Source organism: Anopheles maculipalpis, chromosome 3RL, assembly GCF_943734695.1.
Source record: "Anopheles maculipalpis chromosome 3RL, idAnoMacuDA_375_x, whole genome shotgun sequence".
In the NCBI taxonomy this organism is placed as follows: domain Eukaryota; kingdom Metazoa; phylum Arthropoda; class Insecta; order Diptera; family Culicidae; genus Anopheles; species Anopheles maculipalpis.
Genome location: NC_064872.1, coordinates 22,548,108 through 22,568,104, shown reverse-complemented (window position 1 = coordinate 22,568,104; position 19,997 = coordinate 22,548,108). Strand labels below are relative to the sequence as shown.

General features: G+C 42.5%; 2 protein-coding genes across 2 annotated transcripts; one reads left to right on the top strand and one right to left on the bottom strand.

Moving 5' to 3' along the window:
* Nucleotides 1–1,307: 1,307 nt before the first annotated feature.
* LOC126565044 (general odorant-binding protein 45-like) lies at nucleotides 1,308–2,282 on the top strand. Its single transcript, XM_050222183.1, has one exon. The coding sequence runs from the start codon at nucleotides 1,308–1,310 to the stop codon at nucleotides 2,280–2,282; it is 975 nt and encodes a 324-aa protein (XP_050078140.1).
* An 8,081-nt stretch (nucleotides 2,283–10,363) lies between these two features.
* On the bottom strand, nucleotides 10,364–13,673 carry LOC126564037 (nuclear hormone receptor FTZ-F1 beta). Its single transcript, XM_050220941.1, has 7 exons — nucleotides 12,099–13,673; nucleotides 11,816–12,027; nucleotides 11,396–11,751; nucleotides 11,085–11,321; nucleotides 10,855–11,004; nucleotides 10,529–10,786; nucleotides 10,364–10,464 (listed from the first exon to the last, which is right to left on the bottom strand). Exons 1-7 carry the CDS (start codon nucleotides 13,616–13,618, stop codon nucleotides 10,375–10,377), a joined length of 2,823 nt encoding a protein of 940 aa, XP_050076898.1. The 5' UTR covers nucleotides 13,619–13,673; the 3' UTR covers nucleotides 10,364–10,374.
* Between the last annotated feature and the right edge of the window lie 6,324 nt (nucleotides 13,674–19,997).

The window sequence follows — 19,997 nt, the reverse complement described above, 5'->3', positions numbered from 1 at the left end:
AAAATCTGATGTAATAGTCGGAGCTTTTAAAAATAATAAAATATTTGGCTAAAAAGTAATAAAGGCCCACAAGTTGTACGGGATACATATCATACAACCTTGGGTGAAGTGGATTAAAATGAGGAATTAAATTAAATTAATTAAATTTTAGATTAAGATGAGGAAAGTTATTTGAAATTATTGTTAAGTGTCGCAAAACAATACATAAGCTAGCTTATGTATGAGATCAATTTTTAAAAAAGTTTCATTAACTTATTTAATCATTTACACGAGTCTGTTTATACTGTGATTTAAATAATTCTATACTGAGCCTGATTTTCATTTTAAATGACTCATTTTACGAAAAAAAATTAACTAAACATGGATTAAGTAGAAAAGTTTATTTTCTTACTAAAACTATATTAAAACTAGTTGAGGTAGGTTTTTTGGATTTCATGAACCAATAGTTATAATATTTTCAATACGTCCTACTCAGCCATGTTCACAAACGACTGTGGAGTTTGCGTGTGAGTGCGTTGCGTGCATCTTGTGGGCCTATATTACTCTTTAGCCAAACATTTGAAGGCATAAATTTTGATTTTAGAATTTTTTGCCCCAATTACATGACGCATAAAAATTTCGTATCAAAATTTTGTTTTTTCTTGTTCGTTTAACGACCATCTAGATCACGCCAGCCATCGAATGGTTTACTGGACTTACTAATACCACGTAAAACTACCACGCTGCTGTCGACTCACTCACTGGGCCACCATGAAATTTGGATTAATCTTCACAGCAATAAATTTTATCCAAACACTTATCCAAAATTTCCCACTATGCCACCGGGAGAGAAAGTGCATTCAATTGCATCCGGCTTTAAAACGCTCAAATGAATAGCCACTCACCATTCCAAAAATAACACCAAACCTGTTTCACTACCTTAAAATGCCACTTCCTCACGCTTATCTTAAAATCAAACCCGATTCGGATGGCCAATCATTTACAAATGACCACTAAGAAACACACACAGCGCTTTCGAAATGGTGTCTACGTGCCCTGGTGCATCGTTTTGGCGAGACAAACTCCACCACGTACGGATTGACCACACGAACATAGGGGCGGGCGAACAATTCACAAGAATTAACTAACGTTGGATAACGATCGTGACCTCTTCCCTCTTCCCCACCCCCCAATGGCAATGAAGGTCATACGAGATGCATGAACGTGATCTTCAACCCGAATGGTGTCAACATGTCGGCATGGCGAGGCATATAAAGCTGACTCTGGACCGAAATTGGGACATCGAACAAGTTAGGCCCTGTTCCAAAATGTACTCCAAACGTATCAACGTCGGTTTGGTTGGGTTGGTGTGGCTAGCCTGTGTGATGCTGGGTGTTGAAGCGATCTCAACATCCAATTGCACCGTCACAAGCTTTGACGAAGCCTTGCAGGAATGTGCCACCCAGTTCGGTATACCACAGGAACGACTCGAGAAGGAGTACAAGCTGCTGCTCTATCCAGCCGATCGGGACAGTATGTGTTTGGTGAGGTGTATAGGCGTTCTGTTGCGCTTTTGGAATGATACGACCGGACTGCGGGAGTCCACGATCCGCCAGTACTATCAACCTGCGCCGGAAGATCATTGCTACCAGAACCGGACTCAGATGTGTTTGGATGCATTGGAACCCACGGTTACTGATGTCTGCGAACGAGCACATCGATCGTTCCTCTGCTATCATCAGCAGTACGGCTATCTGAAGCGTGAGGATCGCTACATTCCCAAAACAGCGCTGGAGATGAAACAAATCCAGCAGGATTGTTTGGATGTGTTTGGACTATCGCCGAGACGGCTGGACCAGTATCAGGAGGGACATTTTCCGGATGATCCTGAAACGCAATGTTTTGTACGGTGCGTCGGACTAAGGACGGGACTCTACAGCGATCGGGACGGGCCGAATGTGGAACGGTTGTATATACAGTGTGACTCGTGTGCTGATGAGGCCGTGTTTCGGGAGCGTGCCAACGAGTGTATTGCAGCACAGCGAAGACACAAGTTGAGCAAATGTACGGCAGCTTACAGGACACTTTATCAATGTTTCCGAGACGATCAGCTTGATCTGTACGCAAGCATTACGACTGCTGCGGTCCCTACTGCCGGGGGTTATAAAAGTACGACTACAACCAAAAAACCTCCGAAGGTGATACCGGCACTTTCGGCAAGGGAAACTGAAGAGCGACAGTATCATTTGGTGCCGTCACAGTTTGAGATCATTCTCAAGAGTCTTTACAATAGAAATTATTAACCCTTTTTTTCTTGAGAGATGATCAGCAAGTCTCTTAGAAAGTCTCTCCAATTTTATTTAAAACTATTTATAAAAGAGATCCCAAATTTTAATAAAAACTCATCGTGCAAAATCGTGTCCAGCGCAAAATAATTGAAAGTGACTGAGAACATTTAAACTGTACCGTTTTTCGACACCAAAATCTTCACCGAGCCTTTTCCCTCTCACTCTTGTGTCTTGCAAACTCAACTCATCATCATCTGGCAAAGAAAAACATTTCATTTTTCCCACCCATCTTGCGTCCACATGGCCGGAGTCGTGAGCTCGTTCGTGGGCTCGCACCACCTTGCGCGATAGCCGTAATTAAAGAGCGGCAGCGAACGGCAAGGTTCACCTTCTTTTTCTTTGCGAAACACCAAGCAGCTAAGGTAAGTTCCCCCCGAAAAAAAACCGTCAGCGAAACCTTTCGTGATCAATCATGTGTTGTGTCTTTTGGTGTGAAGAAATCATAGCACGAGGTAAGGAAAACAAATTATACTTTTGCTTAATTTTAAAATAAATTGTTCAACTAAACATTGTTGTGAAGGGCTCTTTTGTAAAAAGCAATTTGTTTGAATCACTTCTTGACAGATAAGCAAACAATAAGTTGTAAGAGCCCGGCAGCTTAGATAAGAGCCGTGATTTGCGGTTGTTTGCAGCAGATAAGAAAGTTTACGTTAACAAACATATCAACCCGCATAACCCGTGTAATTGCTTCTGGAGAGCTTATCTAAAGAGTATAAGAGGTATGAAATCCTTTTCCAGTAAAGCCTTTAAAACAACTGTCTTATCTTTGACTAATTTAAATTCAACTTTACTGGTTGACTCTGAACTCGGCAATCTCTAGAAATTTTAAATAAAATATATATATTTCATGGGATAAAGTAACGCTCTTGGTTATTAACCGCAAAATATGGCTTGTGTTCCCTTTGAAGAAAATAACCTTTTACATATTTAAAAATATTTCGTAACGGTCGTATTATAAAAGTTTCCTAATTTATATAAAATAAAATATAAATATTTGTAACATTTAAACTAATATAAAATGATCAGAATTCTGAATGCTGCTTTTATAAAACAATATTAACAAAAGAGTTATGTTTTCGATGAGAAAATCCACAAAAAATGAACAAAACAGGATTTAAACATCAAAAATCCGTTTGGCGGCTTTGCTGTGTATTTAAGAGTTAAATATTTGTTGAAGAGACTCTTTTATGTTAAATTCATTAGAGAAGTGTGAAAAAATAGAAAATAAAAAAGTAATTCAAAGAATAATTATGACTAGCCACAACAAAATCAAAAGTAAGATGAACAGTACAGAAAACGAATGAAAAATCATCAAAAAACGAAAAAGGAACAAAAAAGCACACAACAAAAAAAAAAACAATTGAAAAGTACATAATACACTACGATAATATATACATAAGCGTTAGGAACACCTTTCGCGTTGTGTCTACTAATTTTTACAACAAATGCGTGTTCGTCCGTGTGATGCCACTAATATCAGAATACTGGTATTAGATTATCTCTTGATCAGTAATAAACGAGATCAGTTCTCATCTCATAACGAGAGCGATTTTCCAGATCTACTTTACAACTTCAATCTGTAAAGCAAATTTTACAGTTTTTGGCAATTGGATAGGACTTCTTCTCCATTTTTACTCATTTAGCACACCAATTCCTACTTTTTAAACTAATTTGTTCTACACGATTTTCATACGTGCAGAATCTTTTCAGTAATATCTTCATCTAACGTGAAATATTTCGAGCCTTCTCTTACCTTTTCGATCAGTTTCCTCCAGCGATTGTATCCTTCAGCATCCAATCCGACGTTTTCGGTGTCTCTTCGTACTACAACAATTCGACCAGACTGGCTGGCTGGCCGTTGCGAACCAAATCCTCCTTGCTTCTTTTCTTACCGATCTCTTCGGAGATCTTTCTTTTCATTCACAATTTCATTACACTCACAGGACAGCTTTTCTTCTTCACGATTGCCGAAATTTTTTCCTTTCCCAAAATTACCACTTTCCACCACCCAAAAAAAGAAGCTCTTTTCACGCACTTTTTCTCCCTGGCTACCTTTTCGTTGCCTGTGTTACCCTTTTGGGGGTACCTTCTGGAGGAGGCGCGCCAACTTTCACTTGCTTTTCCACACGCGCGTACACGATACAAACAAACACGCACACACACACGTGCACAGAGACAGTGAGAGATACACACGCACAACACACTATGCCGGAAACATTTGCTACAAAGTGAGCGGAAAGAAATGGGAACAAATTACTAAACTATGAAAATAGAAGCAGCCATAGCCCATAGTGAACAGTAATACCCTTGCCTATTGGGTCAAAGGATTCTAATTTAGGTAAAAGCGATTAAGGACAAAAAGGACACAAAGTTAACGAAATGAGCACTGTTTCAGGAGAAAAATTCTGGCATTTGTTTATAAACTGCACACTTTTGCTGGCACGACGGCACCACCCGGAACTAGGCAAAAGGTCAAATAAACCCAGAGACAGACCGACGGATGTGGGTTTTTTCCCGGGTAAAGCCCCCAGAAATAAGAGATACGGGTTAGCTTCCTCAAAAAAAAAAACCCCCCAATTGTTTACTCCGTTTGTTCGAACCGACTTAGCAAAACCCTGATCACCGTGCAGCTTTCTGTTAGCGAAACTCACTTTAATTCGTATTTAACACGTTGCCACGCACCGAACGAAACATTATTTTCCTGCAGCAGGTGTAGGAAAATTACGGAAAAAGGTTGAAAATAGCGCGAGCGCGACACACGCACGTCCACTCTCGTTGGTTGTTTGTTTTGTTTTGATTTTCAGCACTGTCAGTCGGTGTAACGTCAAACGAGGGGATGCAGGTTTTGACCGTTGCGTGTGGTCCCATAGTTTGTTGGTGGACGAAATGTTTATATTTCACGCCCATAGTTTAGTGGCGGATGCGATGTGAAAGGGATGTGATGAGAAGAAAGAGATGAGTAGAGTTTCATGTTCGAATGTAGATGAAGACAATTTTTAACGTGACAGTTATTTTAGATCTCAAATTACGACACACTTATTAAAATGAAGATTTTATTTACAGAAACATTGTATTAAATAAGGATTTTAAAAGATTTGTATGTGAATAAGCGATTATTATTCTGCGCTTAGTAACCTAATTGATCACGCCGTTGATTCAATCATTATGGATCTAGCCTTGGGATGGTTTCGATGGTGGAGGTGACAACGGCTCAAGTTTTCACATTGCAGGACAAGAATTCAAATTACATCCGGACCGTTTTCGCTTAGAAAGGGCTAATCAACCAGCTTCGTAGTATCAGCAAGTCAAGTAAGCGATTAGATGGTGACCTAGTACGTCATTAGTCCAAGAAGACGACTTATTAGTACTGCCACCTCTGCCACCATACCGCTCAGTTCATTAATTGAAATTAAGAACGCTGAGGTTCGCTAATGCACACCATTTTGGTAGGTCATGACCAGATCCGTAGTGTATTTCACTTCTTCTTCTTGTTCTTCTGCTTGGCTCAAAGACCATCCAAGGTCACGCAGGCCATCGAATGGCGTACTAAACTTGCCGATACCGCGTTGGATCGTTGAAGCTGGATAGCCAGTCTTCGCTGCGGGAGGGACAGTCCTAATGGTATTTGAACCTCGATGCTCCGGTGTAAAGACCGGTCACCTACTCCACCATGCCACCCCGGACCCCGCGTATAGTTCACTCAATAAGTGAAAATAACTTTTACCATACCATTGCATAGCCTACTTCTTTTTAAATCCTCCAAGGGATCCTGCATGGTTATTCCTTCCCTATGGGTGTGTTTAGGGAACTGCCAATGCAGAGGTAGGCAACCGTAATGCAGTGGTTTGAAAAGTAAGGCTGCTGATATAAAAAAAAAAACATCATATTTCTATCAAACGATCATCATAAAGCTTTAAAAACTTATAATTTTTATGTATTTTGCGTCTTTTTTTATCTCCTTTGAACTGCAAAAAAAATTTCAAATTATGTTCGAAAATCACCTTCCGAAATGTATGTTCGAATTCAAATAAAATCTTCAAACTGACTGTTACAGAGTTACACGCATGTGTAACGACTCTTTGATGTGTTATTTAAAATATTATTAAAGAAAATCTTCTAGCATTTGTTCCAGTTGATCTAACGATCAGATAGGTTATGCTGGCTATATTATCTTAACGGCTTTGTGAACTAATTCATATCACGTAGTTCGATGGTTAATCCCCTCTTTCGGTGAACGTTTCGGATTGGATCTATAAAACATGTAAATGAGGAAAAACTTTATGAAAAGTAAATGTATAAAAAAACTACACAAATAAAATGTCACAAAAAATAAAAGTTATTTAAAAATCATTGAAATATTTTATGATAATTTATAAGCAAATCCAGAACGGCTTGTATCGTAATTTCTTTCCAAAAACCCAACTCCATAACATCCACATTACATTATAAGGTATAATTTTATTCAAAAAAATTCTTCATCTCATGCTGTCTGTACGTGTTATGAGTCTGTGTACTTTTCCAAATTTCCTTACGTTCCTCCCGGTTTGTTTTTCTCCTTAACTTTGATCACCCGTGTTAGAAAAAAACATTTTCTACGCAGATTTCCACTTGGCCCTTCAGCACAGACCGGTTTCGCTGTCATTTGCTCATTTCTTATTCAACAAAAACCATTTGTTCAACTCAACTCAACATGTTCGAGAAATGAAGTTTAATCATAAGTTTAAGTACAAAATCCTTTTCTCCTTGCACATGATTTGTTCGAACAATGGATTATATCCCGCAGAAAAAGAGCACAAATAGTGACAGTGATTTAACATAGCTGTGGTGCAGTAAAGAGAAAATGGAGAACCTTCACTTAAATACTGTGTACTTGCAGAGAACAAAACGAAAAAAAAAACGCATCACTATCCCCTCCAACGGGTGAGCCAGAAACAGAATCGGATTCGGCACCGAACAAGATATCTTTCACTAGGTTTAGCATTAGAAAACGGACACACACAAATCTTTACCGTTTTCTTTGCTGTTTTGATTCCGGGTTCCTGGTTCCTTCTTTACAGTAAATTTGCATCTATCAATATTTGCTTTATGTATATAAGTAGCTTGGTATAATTTGCTATATAATTTCTTCCTCCAATTCTTGTGCCGCTTGCTGACACATGTTTCGCATCGCGAGTCGTCGACGCCAACGACTGTTTATTGATTCTACAATGGAACAAAACAAAAAACTGAAGCAATTGCAATAGAAAACAACGTTATAAAACAAAGTCTCCTCCCAACAAGGAATCCCCAAACATTCTAAATCGTCTTAAATGCTAAAAACGAGAGACAGCTAAAAGAAACAGAAATAAAAAAACAAAACTATAAAATCTTTTCCTCTTATTTTCAAATAGGGAAAGCTCCGTGCTTTCCTAAAAAGAAATGCCTCGTAGCAAGACATATAATTACAGCTGTCCCACTGTAATGGTTCCGGGTTTTCAGTATAATTAAATCGATCACATTTTTGCTGTATTTTTTTTCGTTTCTTAAATTTTTCCCCCTCTTTGCTTGTTGGGTTTGACACCTCAGATACAATGAAGAGCATCCGTGATAAAGCAAATTTCAAGGCAAATCGTTTTAAATCTTATTCGAACAAAAAAGGAAATTAAAATGGGTGTGCGGCAGGAGCTGCGTTTTTCGCTGGACTTTCTCCTTCAATCAGACTGGGGTGGTCCAAGGCTTTGCTTCGAACTGCTTCGGGTTTTAAACACATACGTTAAAAAAATGCCATTTTTATCCTTTTTAAGGACATTCACTTTTTCCTGCCCGTGTTTTAACACATTCAAGCCAATACGCGTGTTTGTCTGTTTGTGGGTAAGTTTATAGTAAGGATGATGAAAAGTAAGGATTTTCATCCGAGTATTGCACTATTAAAGAAAACAAGGGACAATTCTAACGGATGGAAGCAGTTTAAAGGCTAGTACGGGAAGCTTCTAATAAAAGAACGGTTCCGGTTCCATAAAAAAAAAACATAAAACATAGGAAACAAAAAAATAATGAACCCACTGGAAGCAATAATGGTACGCACGAATTTTTAAAACTCACCACGCAAACGAGCTTAATCTTAGTATAAAAAAATGTAAACTAACCACACTAAACAATCTATTGCCACTCGCTACTAACAGTGTTCTTCTCGCTCTCTCCGTGTTTGTATAAGGAAGCTTTTCTTACGCTTTTCCCTTCTTAAAAAAAATGAAACTAAACAGAAATCCGAACGTAACCGGCATCCGGTTCCGACATGTTATAATAGTTAAAAAAAGATAATTAGCATTATCTCGCTCTCACCTCTCCCTTTGTTATCCTATTTACAATTCCCAAATCGAGCCTTTCAACCATATCCTTTTGCCAAACGGAAACCGACAAAAGAACGGAAAGCTGATCTGGATTTCCGCTCGCTTCTGCTTCGCCTCTCGCATATGAGAGTGGTGTGTGTGTGTGTGTGTATTTTAACTCGCTAGCACTTATTAACTAGTTTAATTAATTGCTCTATTTGCTAAAAATTTCAGTCATTTTATGCTTGTTTGTTTTTCTTTCGCCCCTTTTTCTCTTTTTTTGTTTGCATTTGTGTGTTTAAGTTTTTCGATAAATCATTTCTGCCTTTTTTTGATGCCTTCGTATTACCCACTAAAATACTTCGATAAAGATCTCTCCTTTTCACTAATTCCATCCGACAAAAAATAAAGAAGAAAATTCACGCCAAACTACAAAGTACACCCCGGATTCCAGCGTTGAATCAATTTTTTTTTTTTTTACAGGGTTTCTTCAGGATGTTATCAGGTGGTGGTTTTTTGTTGGTTCACTTTGCGCAAAGAAAGGCACACACTTTCAGCTACATTTTGCGCATCCACAGATCGTAACGCATCCACTACGGTTTTTGTTTCTTCTTCTTCGCTCGGTGGTAATTATATTAGATCGATCGAGTATAATTAAGCACAATCCTTTACCATCTTTTTCTTCCAAAGAGTGTTTAAAAGGATCAGCCATTGGCATATAATTGTTTGCTTGATTTATCGTTATCGACATCGATTTGTTTGCTACGAGTTTAGAATGTGTGTTTGTGTCTGTGTTCATTTTTTGTTTCACTTCTTCCTGTTACAATACGTTACACAATGTTACAAAACTACTGCAATATGGAAACCGTGGTGTTGATGTTTTGTTGTCTTATTTTACCATTAATACCTCGTATCAATGTGCACACAATTTTAGCTGCCCAAGGAGCAAAGTTATCCCTTTCTTATAGAGGCAGCGGAGAAAAAATGGCGAGAACATAACCATACTTTTCTTCTGCTTTCTAATTTAGTAACGAACAAACAGCGTGAACTATAATAACAGCGGATATTGTTGGAAGTTGCAAAACAAAACGAACAATTTTCTACGAACAGCCGCTTAGCTGAGCATGGAAAGAAGCGCTAGTAAAACTATTAACTTAACCGAAACGCCTGGCGTATGGTTGTTTTTCATCAAATCAAACAATGCGTTGATTTTATAAGGAGCTTTGTGAGGGATTAAAAATGTAACTTTGCGAAAGTTACAAAGCAATTGTGGAGCTGCGCCTTCCTAACTATTCAACACTACGCTAGCAACTAATCAGATATCAATTAAAATAAAATTCTCGTTCCTCGAGGCAGAACCTGTCGTTCCTTCGGAAGCCCCTATACTACTGCGTGTTTGTGTGCCAGCCAAAAAGAAAAACAAAACTTTAGTTTTTAAAACAAATTATAACCTTTACAGTGTTAACACTAAAGCTTAGAAGCTAGAGCTAGCGACAAATATTTGCCTAATTTAAAAAAAAAAAACAAGAAATCAATCATTCTCTTCTGCTACAGGACCTAGACGATCTGAAAGCCTGCTGTAAATACGGGCATCAAGATTACTGCTCAAGAAGACGAAAAGCTGTCCTCTTCGGTCGGTCGGTTGTTATCCGAAGTCAAGGGTGTTCCAGCACCCCCTGTTTGACATACGCGCACACCCGGACAGGCACAAACGAAAGCGAACGAAACAAGTCTTGTGCTCAGTGCTCGCCACGGAGCAGTTCCATTAGCAGGTTAAACGATGGCTCTTCGCCATCTTTCGGCTTGATTGTGAGCATTTCCTTGCCGACCTGAAAGAATGCGAACTAGCGATGATGGACACTGATAAGAGTTTTTCTTTTCGAGGTATCATACCTGACAGGTGCGCTGTAGCTCGGGAATACGCAGCAGCAACTCCCCAAACTTGGCAGGCGATTTGGGATAGTGGGCCAGTGTGTAGGCTTGCAACGCTTGGAGCGCCTTTTCCTGGCTCGTCCGCACCTTTTCCGATTCCTTCAGTTCGGATGTGTCCGAAGAGAGCAATACGATCACCTTCATCGCCACGTACTCGTACCGATCGACGCGCAATCGTCGCAGATGGTCGGTTAGATTTAACATTCGCTCAATACACGTCTGCAATAGTGGAAAGTACAATCGTTTAGTGGTTGCTTTTCTCAAAGCACCCCTATAATTATAATTACCTGCAAACCACTATTCTTCACCTGATCCAACGTGATCGATTTGCCCTGGGAAATCTTAATCTCGCCCGGTGTCGAGATTGAACGGTAGCAGCACGAAAACAGTAACAGCTCACACCAAGAGTTTATTAAGAGACAGATCTGATCGTCGATCTAAAATGGGAACATAAAAGGAGACTCAATGATTGTTTAAGGCACCTCCAATTTTAATTCTGCTCCTGCGGGATACTCACGGAAATGTGCTTGAAGAGTGGTAGACTTTTGCACCACTTGACGATCTTGTACAGTCGGTGGTCGGCAATGTTACAGAGGTTAGCGATCAGATCGGGACTACTATCGGACGAGATCCCTGCACTCGACAGGATCGGATTGTTGGCGATCGTTGTGCTGCTTACGTTCGTTGGAGGTTGGTTGAGTCGGGCAAGCTCCTGTGCATTATACTGCCACAGTGGCTCAACGTCCATAATTTCCTGTTGAAGATACAATTGCCGTATTACGAATAGGGCTCTACCTTACTACAGAAAGATTGCTCAGGAGACTCTACCTGTAACAGAACTGGAATGCCTGGTTGCATGTGATTAGCTCCACTGGAGCTACTACCACCTTCAGAACCGGGTCCATTGCCTATTCCATTCATACCTCCACCACCGATGGATCCCGATCCAACCATCATCATACCACCGTCCGGTGGTTCCATCTTCATCTGTTGTCCTCCAACACCACCAAGACCAGAACCTCCTCCAACGTACGGTGATCGTACCGTACCACCGTACTGGAATGATCCCGCTCCTGGTGAGTCACCTGCTTGCATTCCACCGCCCGCGTTTACCAACGGTCCCGGCAAGGTGTACGAGCACTGGTACGTTGAGCGTCCTCCACGTGTTCGATCCTCCCGTATAGCTACAAGCAAAGATCCCGGCAGTTAAGTACGGAAACACCAAGAAAATTCATCTTATCGCCTTACCTTCCAACTTCATCCCCTTCTGAAGGCACTTCTCGAACCGGCAGGCGGGACACTTTTTGCGTGTCGCTATCGTCACCGGACAGGCCGCCCCCCTAAGGCACACGTAGTTCTTACGGTTCTGGACCGTACGCTTGAAGAAGCCCTTGCACGACTCACACGAGAAAATGCCATAATGGAAGCCGGATATCTTATCGCCACAGATCGGACATGGACTGCGAAAGACAAAGATAGTTCGCATTAGATATCAAAACTCGTCGAGCCTGTTATAAGTCAAACTTCCTACCTGTTGATAAGCTGCTGCCGAGATATCCCGGGCGAAGGTAAATGTTCCCCATCGTACAGCGGTTCTTCTTGGGCCGCTGCCGCCGCCGCTGCAGCCAGCTGCTTCAGGGCTTGTTGTTGCTGCTGCTCGCTATCCAGCATCGGTTTGTATAATACTGAGTGATGCAACGGCGATCCATTGAAGGATGCACTACCTCCTCCTCCACCGCCACCTCCACCACCACCACCTCCACCGGCAAAGATATTGTGCCGACCCTGGATCGGTGAATGGGTCGGACTAAACTCCGAACTGTACGAGTAGCAGCTACTGTGGGACGCATCACTGTTGTTCCGGCTGAGCGATGGCGTGTACGGTGCATGGCGGGATGTGAGTGGCGATTGGCTTGGCGAACTGTGCGTGTACACCGAGTGGATGGCTGAGTCGGGACTGGGATTCGCGGGCAGCAGTGTCGTCTTCGACCGGACCAACAACGGTGAGTGGATCGCACTCGGTGGCAATGCACTACCACCGCTTGGATCACCACCGGGGGGTAGCTCGTACTTAAGATTTATCACATCCGGAAGTCCGGCCTTCTTCAGCCCACCGGATGACGACGTACCTGCCGCTGAAGACGTTGGAATGTTGGAGGAGTTCCCGAAACCGGACACGTTATACGCTAGCCCGGGGTTGATCAGTGGAAGCCCCGCTTCCGGTTTGATCATAAGCCGATTCGGCAATGGGGAGTTACTGGAGCTACTACTACCGGTATTGCTGCTACTGTGAGGATTCCGAATCGTACCACCACTCTGACTACTTCCATGGGAGGAAAGGTTATATCCGCCGGTACTACTGCTACTGCTGCTACTACTACTGGAAGCGGTAAGTGCCAGCGGTTCCGTAATACCCGGCCCGGATGTAGGTACATCGTTGTCCAGATCTTCCTCACGCTTCGGTACAATCATCGCGATCGGGGAAGGATCGATCGGTGCTATCCCGTGCTTGTTACTGCCACCAGTCGAGCTGGAGCTAGAATTCTCATTGTCCACCAGCATCGGTTCCTCCGGCTCCGAAAGTTCGCCCTCCCAGGACATCGGTCGGGGAAGGCTCTTACTGGCGCTGCGTTCCTCGCGCATATTCACCCCGTTCGTCAGTGCTGCTGCCGCCGTCTTCTCGATGTTCGACAGCTCCGTATCGGACTCGTCCGACTCTTCCATCTTCGGCACGGTGATGCGTATTCCACCGCTCACGTTTCCAAAGATGCCACCAGGGCTACCACCAGTGCTGCTGCTCGTGGTAGTAGTAGTGCTAGTGTTATTATTCACACTATTACTACTAGTCGTGTTGTTGTTGTTATTACTGATGCTGTTGTTGTTATTGTTGTGCTTGATCGCGGCCACTACACCGCCGCTGCTAACGTCCAACGTTGTGCCGCCCGTACCACCATCGTCACAGTTGATCGTCGTCACGGACACGTTTCCGCCGCGTGTGGCCGTGGGCGTGCCACCGCCTCCGTTTACCTCTGTCGATGTCATTATTCTCATTGATTGTCTGCTGCTGCCACTGTTGCTGCTCCACGGTTTCGGGTCCTGGTCCGTTTCTCGCTACTTGGGAACGGAGATTGTTAAACCGAAACGATCAGAAGATTTTTTCTTGTATTGTGCTCTGGACGAGATTTATTTCCGGTTACTTAGCGCGTTTTAATCGGCACAGCTCGGGAAGAATATTACTCTCATTTCTGTAACGAAAAAGGAAAAGAAATGAATGAATGAAAAGTTGGACGGTGTATTCAAATCGTTCCCAGGAAGATCCTCAAGAAGACGCCATTAGCCCGCAGGTTTCGGTAATCTAAGTAGGTTCGGTTCGTTTGTTTTCCTGTCAAAAATTGCCATGGCTGTTAGGACCCTCATTTTTGCACTTCAAATTTAATTCCTTCCGGTTTTCTTCGTTCTCATCAATTTCCTTTTTGGCTCAAGGGGACCGACATGCACATTCCAAAATGGTTACAATATTCACACGAACAACAGTAAAAAAAAACACCCATCCCCGGAAATACAACTTCCACCTCGTTTGAACTGTGTAGCGTGATATTTATTTACGTTTTCGTCACCGTGTAATTGAGCGCGAGACACTGCACGGAGTGTCCATGCATTGTTGCACCGTCGCCGCAAACAAACAAGTTGCATCGTTTTGTGGTTGATTTATGTGATTGTTGTTCTTGTTCTTATCCACCCGCACGAAGAAAAACACACAAATCTGTCAGATTATTTCACATTACCGCAGCGGCAAAACGAAACTAACTAACCCGCGCCAGCACACCAATGGCGCAGCGGTAGGGTGCTACAGTAAGGGTGGGTTAACCCCCATATGCACACACACACACTCGCACCAAGCAGACGAGCAAGAGAACGAGCGAGCGAGCGAGCACCTACACACACACACACACACGCATAAGCACATCGACGAGAAAAAGACACCACGACGACCTTCAGATATGTTGGATTCGTACGCAACGACCTTGCATGTGCGTCATCGCCCGTGTTGCACGCCCGGTGCTGGTGTTGGTGTACGCGCGCTTACAACCACACGCACGCAGCACCAAAGGGGCACACGTTGCGATGGTGTGCGTTGAGGCGAACAGTCCAATCAAGCGGAGGGGAGCTTCAATGAGCTCTCGTGTCCGAAAAAGCATCATCATCGGTGTTACTATTTTTGAGCGAAGAATAAAAAGACACCCTAAAACGAAGGAGACGCATGGTGTTTTGTGTAGTGGTATGGGTGGGGGGATAGGTTTAGCTAACCAACACTAGTGAAGCGTTTTTTTTTTATGCTGAAACCGTACAATACCTACTAGACCTCGCGGCGTTGTAGCTTCGCAAAACATAATCACAGCGTCTCACAAACACACTACTACTACACCGTGCTCTGTGCTCCCCAACATCATCATCATCGTCATTGCTCATCGCTGCTTAATGCTTAAACCAACACAAATGCAGGCGCGCACATATTCCCATACAAAACAGGAAGCTCCGTCTGTTACGTGTTGCTTGTTTTTGTGTGATGGACCAGAGCACGATAAGGGGTGCTTTTGCGGCAATCCGGGGGAAGCAAGCGCGGAATCGTCTTTGTTGCTACCAAACAAAAACCCCTTATTGCCTCCCTTAAAACTCCCAACCCAATTCCAGTCCCACATCGCTTCGTGTGTGTGTGTGTTTGTGTATGCCTTTTGGACTCACAATTCACACACTCGCAAACTGGATTGGCCCCATCGTCGTCGTCGTCACGCGAACCAAACCTTCTGCCTTCTCTCTCTCTTTCTCTCTATCTCTTTGCCTCTGTTCGCTTCTTGTTCGTTCAGTTTGTTTGATGATGCTTTTTATCACCTCTTTTTTTGTGTAGACGGCTTTCCAACGGTAAAATAGAGGAGTGGACGCGTCAAACATCTCCCCGACGAGGGTTGAAAATATGAACTTGGTGAGGAGCACATTCCTGGGGTACATTTTTTTTTCATTTTAAATAGTAACTGATTATTATTTTTTTGTTAATAAAGATTAAATTCTGTGAGTTGAACATTTTGAAAGCGTCCAGGCCGTCACAAGGTTTAAAAGTGAAGCATATAATTACGTTAAAATAATGAAATAAAAAATATTTACAGATTTGAAGCAAAGGTATCTATAATTATTGAAAATAGGAACAACAAAACATATTTCAAATGTAAGCTATAATAATGTTCAAAATTAATAAACGAGAAATCGGACATGGAATTGAGAAACTGGAAAAACAATCTATTGCAAATAACATAAAATATTAAAATATTAAATCTATAGAAAACAATAAATTCAAGTAATAATCTTCAATAAACAGAAAATGGAAGAAAAATTTTATTTATTATTATCAAAAATGTTCAAAAAATTTGTTAAATGAATAAAAATATATTTTAGAAAATTGTGACATTTCTACAATAATTTTTGCTTTGAATTGGCCACTAACAAAACCTCTTTTTCTACCGATTACCGAGTGTACCCACAGTGCAAAGGTAAAAATAACTCCCCTAAACTAAAGCAGGGGGGGGGGGGGGTGCGTTATGCAGCATAGACCAGGAAACAGGAGCGCATGATAAAACATTCATCAACATTCGTCTAGCATTCGTGTGCATGTTGACGCACATCATACTTCTAGCAAAACCACGTCGAAATCAAGGTGTGTTAAGCAGTGCTAAAAACCTTCGAACGCCTCGGCTCATGTGTAGGTCGACTATATTATCTGGCTGGTTTCACCTCAAGATTCTTAGATTCTAATTATCTCTCTTCCGATTCCGCCCCGGCTTAATGTCATTTGGCACGTTGCAAAAATTGAGTCCGGCGCGATAAAGGACGGAAATATTCAACCACCCTCCGTTAACCTCATTTCGCCTGTTGAGGATAGTGTGTTGAGTAAAAGAAAAAAAACTGCTCAATGAAAAAAAAATAACGAACAGCACAAAAATTGCAAAACATGGTCCCAATGCGTCCCGGTAAATGGAGAAGGTAAAACAGGGCTGTTTTCGGGAGGGTGAACCAAGAGCTCCTCGCTATTTTGTACAAGGCCACATACACAGAAACACGCAAACGCGCGTGGACGGGGTGCGACTGGGTGTAATGATTATAACATCTTCGGATCGGGTGCACGATAAAGCGGGACCCACAAACAACCTTCGAGGCCGCGTGTGTATTCGCCTTCCGCATTTTCTTGCTGCCATTTCATGATTTTTTTTTTGTTATTGGTGTTTATCTTCACACACACACACACCGTCATGCAGGCCCGTATGAAGGGGACACAATCCTTCTTCTCACCTTCTTGCAAGAGGCATGCAAGAGGGGTTTGCTTCTTACTGCCAGAAAGATGGATCCCGTAGCTTCAATGCCAGCTTACCCGGCTACGAAGGGAAGGTCATTTCTCGTCCGTCAGTGGGGCAACAGGGTGCGCGTGTACGCGGCGCGTGTGTCTGTGTGAGAGAGAAAAAAGGGGGAGAAAGAACCGTTAGGTGGCGTTGTGGCGACCCGGTCTGTCCACTTCCCGAAAGTTCACCCAACCGGCACACACAGAGCAGGCGCAAACACCCCTGCCCTGCCATGGTGCGGGTGCGATGGAGGTGCATGGTGGCTTGTGGTGCTCTAAAGCGGTACAAACCGTTTCAAGCTGTCATCCGTCAGATTAATCGGTGAGTGAGTGAGAGAAGAAGAAAGATGAGAGGGAAAGAGGAGAAGGAGAGAGAGAGAGAGAGAGGGTGCTGAAGAGGATAAAGATAAGTGGACACGACTCAAGCAACGTGTCCCGGAGGAATAAATTTTGAAAAAAAATTATGGGCCCACAAGCTAAAGCAGCATGCCTATTTTAAGAATATTATAATTTTAAAAATGTAAAACGTTTGAAAATATTGTCTTACTCTGCTTATGCTTAGCTAAAAACAAATATTTTAAATTTGTTTTTAATTCTTGGTGTTGATGAAAATGGTTACCTACTGTACGACGTGCAGCACCGATTTTTTTATATCCTCAAAGACAAACACACCGGACTGCTTCGATGCTATGGCAAACGGCAAGGTATATTGTGTCAAAAGTCAGGCAAGTCTTGTGCTTCTTTCATGTACCAAGCGCCGCCATCTTCGTTTCCCCGATTGAGGTCTTTGGGTGGGTGGATTTAGACAATAACGAAAATCAATACACACACAAACACACACACACGCGCGCAAAAAAAAAAGATCACAAAAGAAAGAATCCCGGAATCGTGGAGTTTGAGGTGCATTCGAGTGCACTTGGGATGTGCATGCGGGCGCACCCGAGAGTACTCCATTGTTGTCTGATCCGGAGCTAGTTAGTAGAAAGGTGTGTGAGAGTGAGTGAGCACAAAAAATACAGAGCGAAAGCGGGACAGCATTTTGGTGTAGAAATGATAGTTTAAAGTTAGCATAAGCTAGTGCATTTGGGGAGCAGCACAAAAGCAGCGCACAGGGAACAGAAGGGATTAGCGGGGCGAACGAGTGCCAGACAACGGCGATGGCGATGGGGGCGACCGGAGAGCAGCGTTCGTTTACCTTTTGTATCTCTTTTTATCACCTACCCAAAACCACCCTACCGGTGGGGAGAATATTGCACACGCGACGACGACCCAGACATACATCCGCACAGTCACTGCAGCCGAGCATAGATAGGCGAGAGAAAGCGGGAAAGCATGCTGCCGCACTTTTCCAACACGGAAGAGGTCATCGTCGCCGTCTGGAGCAGTTGCATTTCACTTCGTGCACGAGTGTTTGTGTGTGTGTCTGTGTGTGTGTGGGTATGCCTCCCTCTCGATGCACATATAGATTGCACATAGTGTTGTGCATCGATCGTACGCCGGGTTTCAGTTTTTATGTGACGTCAAACAGCACTTTGAACCATCCTAGCCGCCTACACACACGGGACAAAGTGCAGCACAGGCAACCAAGACCAGCATATATGTACGGTGGCCTGTCAAAACATAAGTTTTTTTTTGCTTCTCTCTTTTTCTCTTGATCTGTCTTCTTAGAGTGAGGTATCTATCTCTTCTTAGTAGATTCATCTTGCGATCAGCGATCTATACATGATCTCAAAGTTCAGCCTACGAATAGACGCACATTCATATACAGACTTCAGTGTGCGAGAGGAATCGTCTCATTATCGCCGACTTCGGGTTTTTATTCGGTGGAAAAAGACGAGTAAAGAAGAGAAGAAAATACGAACACGAAGAAGAAAAAAGTCTATTTTTTACATCATTTTAAAGCAGCATAATATGTCAAGTTTCTCTTGAGCAACACTTAGTTTTACCACATCGTGTGTTGTTATTAATATTTCTTGAATTTTTCTACTTTTGTAAAAACCTTTATATTTCTTCAACATTTTTTAGACGTTTCTATATTTTACGTTTGTTAGATGTTTGTTAAAATATTCAAATAATGACTTAGTAGTCCTTCTTTTCTTCTTCCACTTAGGAGATACAAACTTTCAATATCTTCGTCTGCAAATTTAAGGTTTTCTTCATATTTTATTAACCAGTAGTTGTTACTCCTGCCATCGTGTGGCTCTCAAATCATTCTCGAGTCATTTTACGGGTCACGTATGTGGTAGAATAAAATCTGATTAGATCAGTAGAAACTGGACTGAAAAATCTTTGCAGGCCTTCCCTCTTCAATCTGGCCGCAGATTGATACCGAGTCGGAAAGCAACAGAAATTTTATTCCATAGCACGATTTTTGGAAACGTCTGTTGCATCTTGCACCCCACCGTAAGTTCGTTTACAAACCGACCCCCGAAGTATGTGATCTTTAACCCGAAAGATTGTTGGGAAGATTGTTTTTTTATGTATTTAATCTCTTTTTAGCCGGTACCAGAGATGACCGATGACGGGACGAACTGCTCTTGGAGATCAAAATCCTCCGAGTGTGTGACCCCACCGGGTGTAGATGACCGGAATAAGAGCGATAATTGACTGTCGAGTGTAGAGACACACAGCTACACGCACGCAGCTACACACTTTAATGACCTTGCAGCAGTGACACAGGGTGATTCGGTACATCTCTTACTGTCCCACCGTCACTCCAGAGAATCATTTTATACGCCCCATTGCCCACGCTTAGTTTTGCAAAAGAGCAGAAATAGGGATTTCGGTTTTACAACCGGACACTGGACGGCGATGCGTGGGATTTTTGCATGCCCGCGGGCAGTGCTGCTTCGGTTGCGATTTTCCACCAATTAGCTTTTATCTTTCGGTCGGACAGAGACGCAGCAGTCAGCTCTTACACGCTCGTATCGTAAAGTTGTCACAGCACAGAGATAGGTTTGGAGGAGAGAATTGGAATCGTATTTTTCGTACGTTTTGCAGCTTAATGGTGGCCACCATTCGGAGAAACCTTCGCGAGCCAACGAC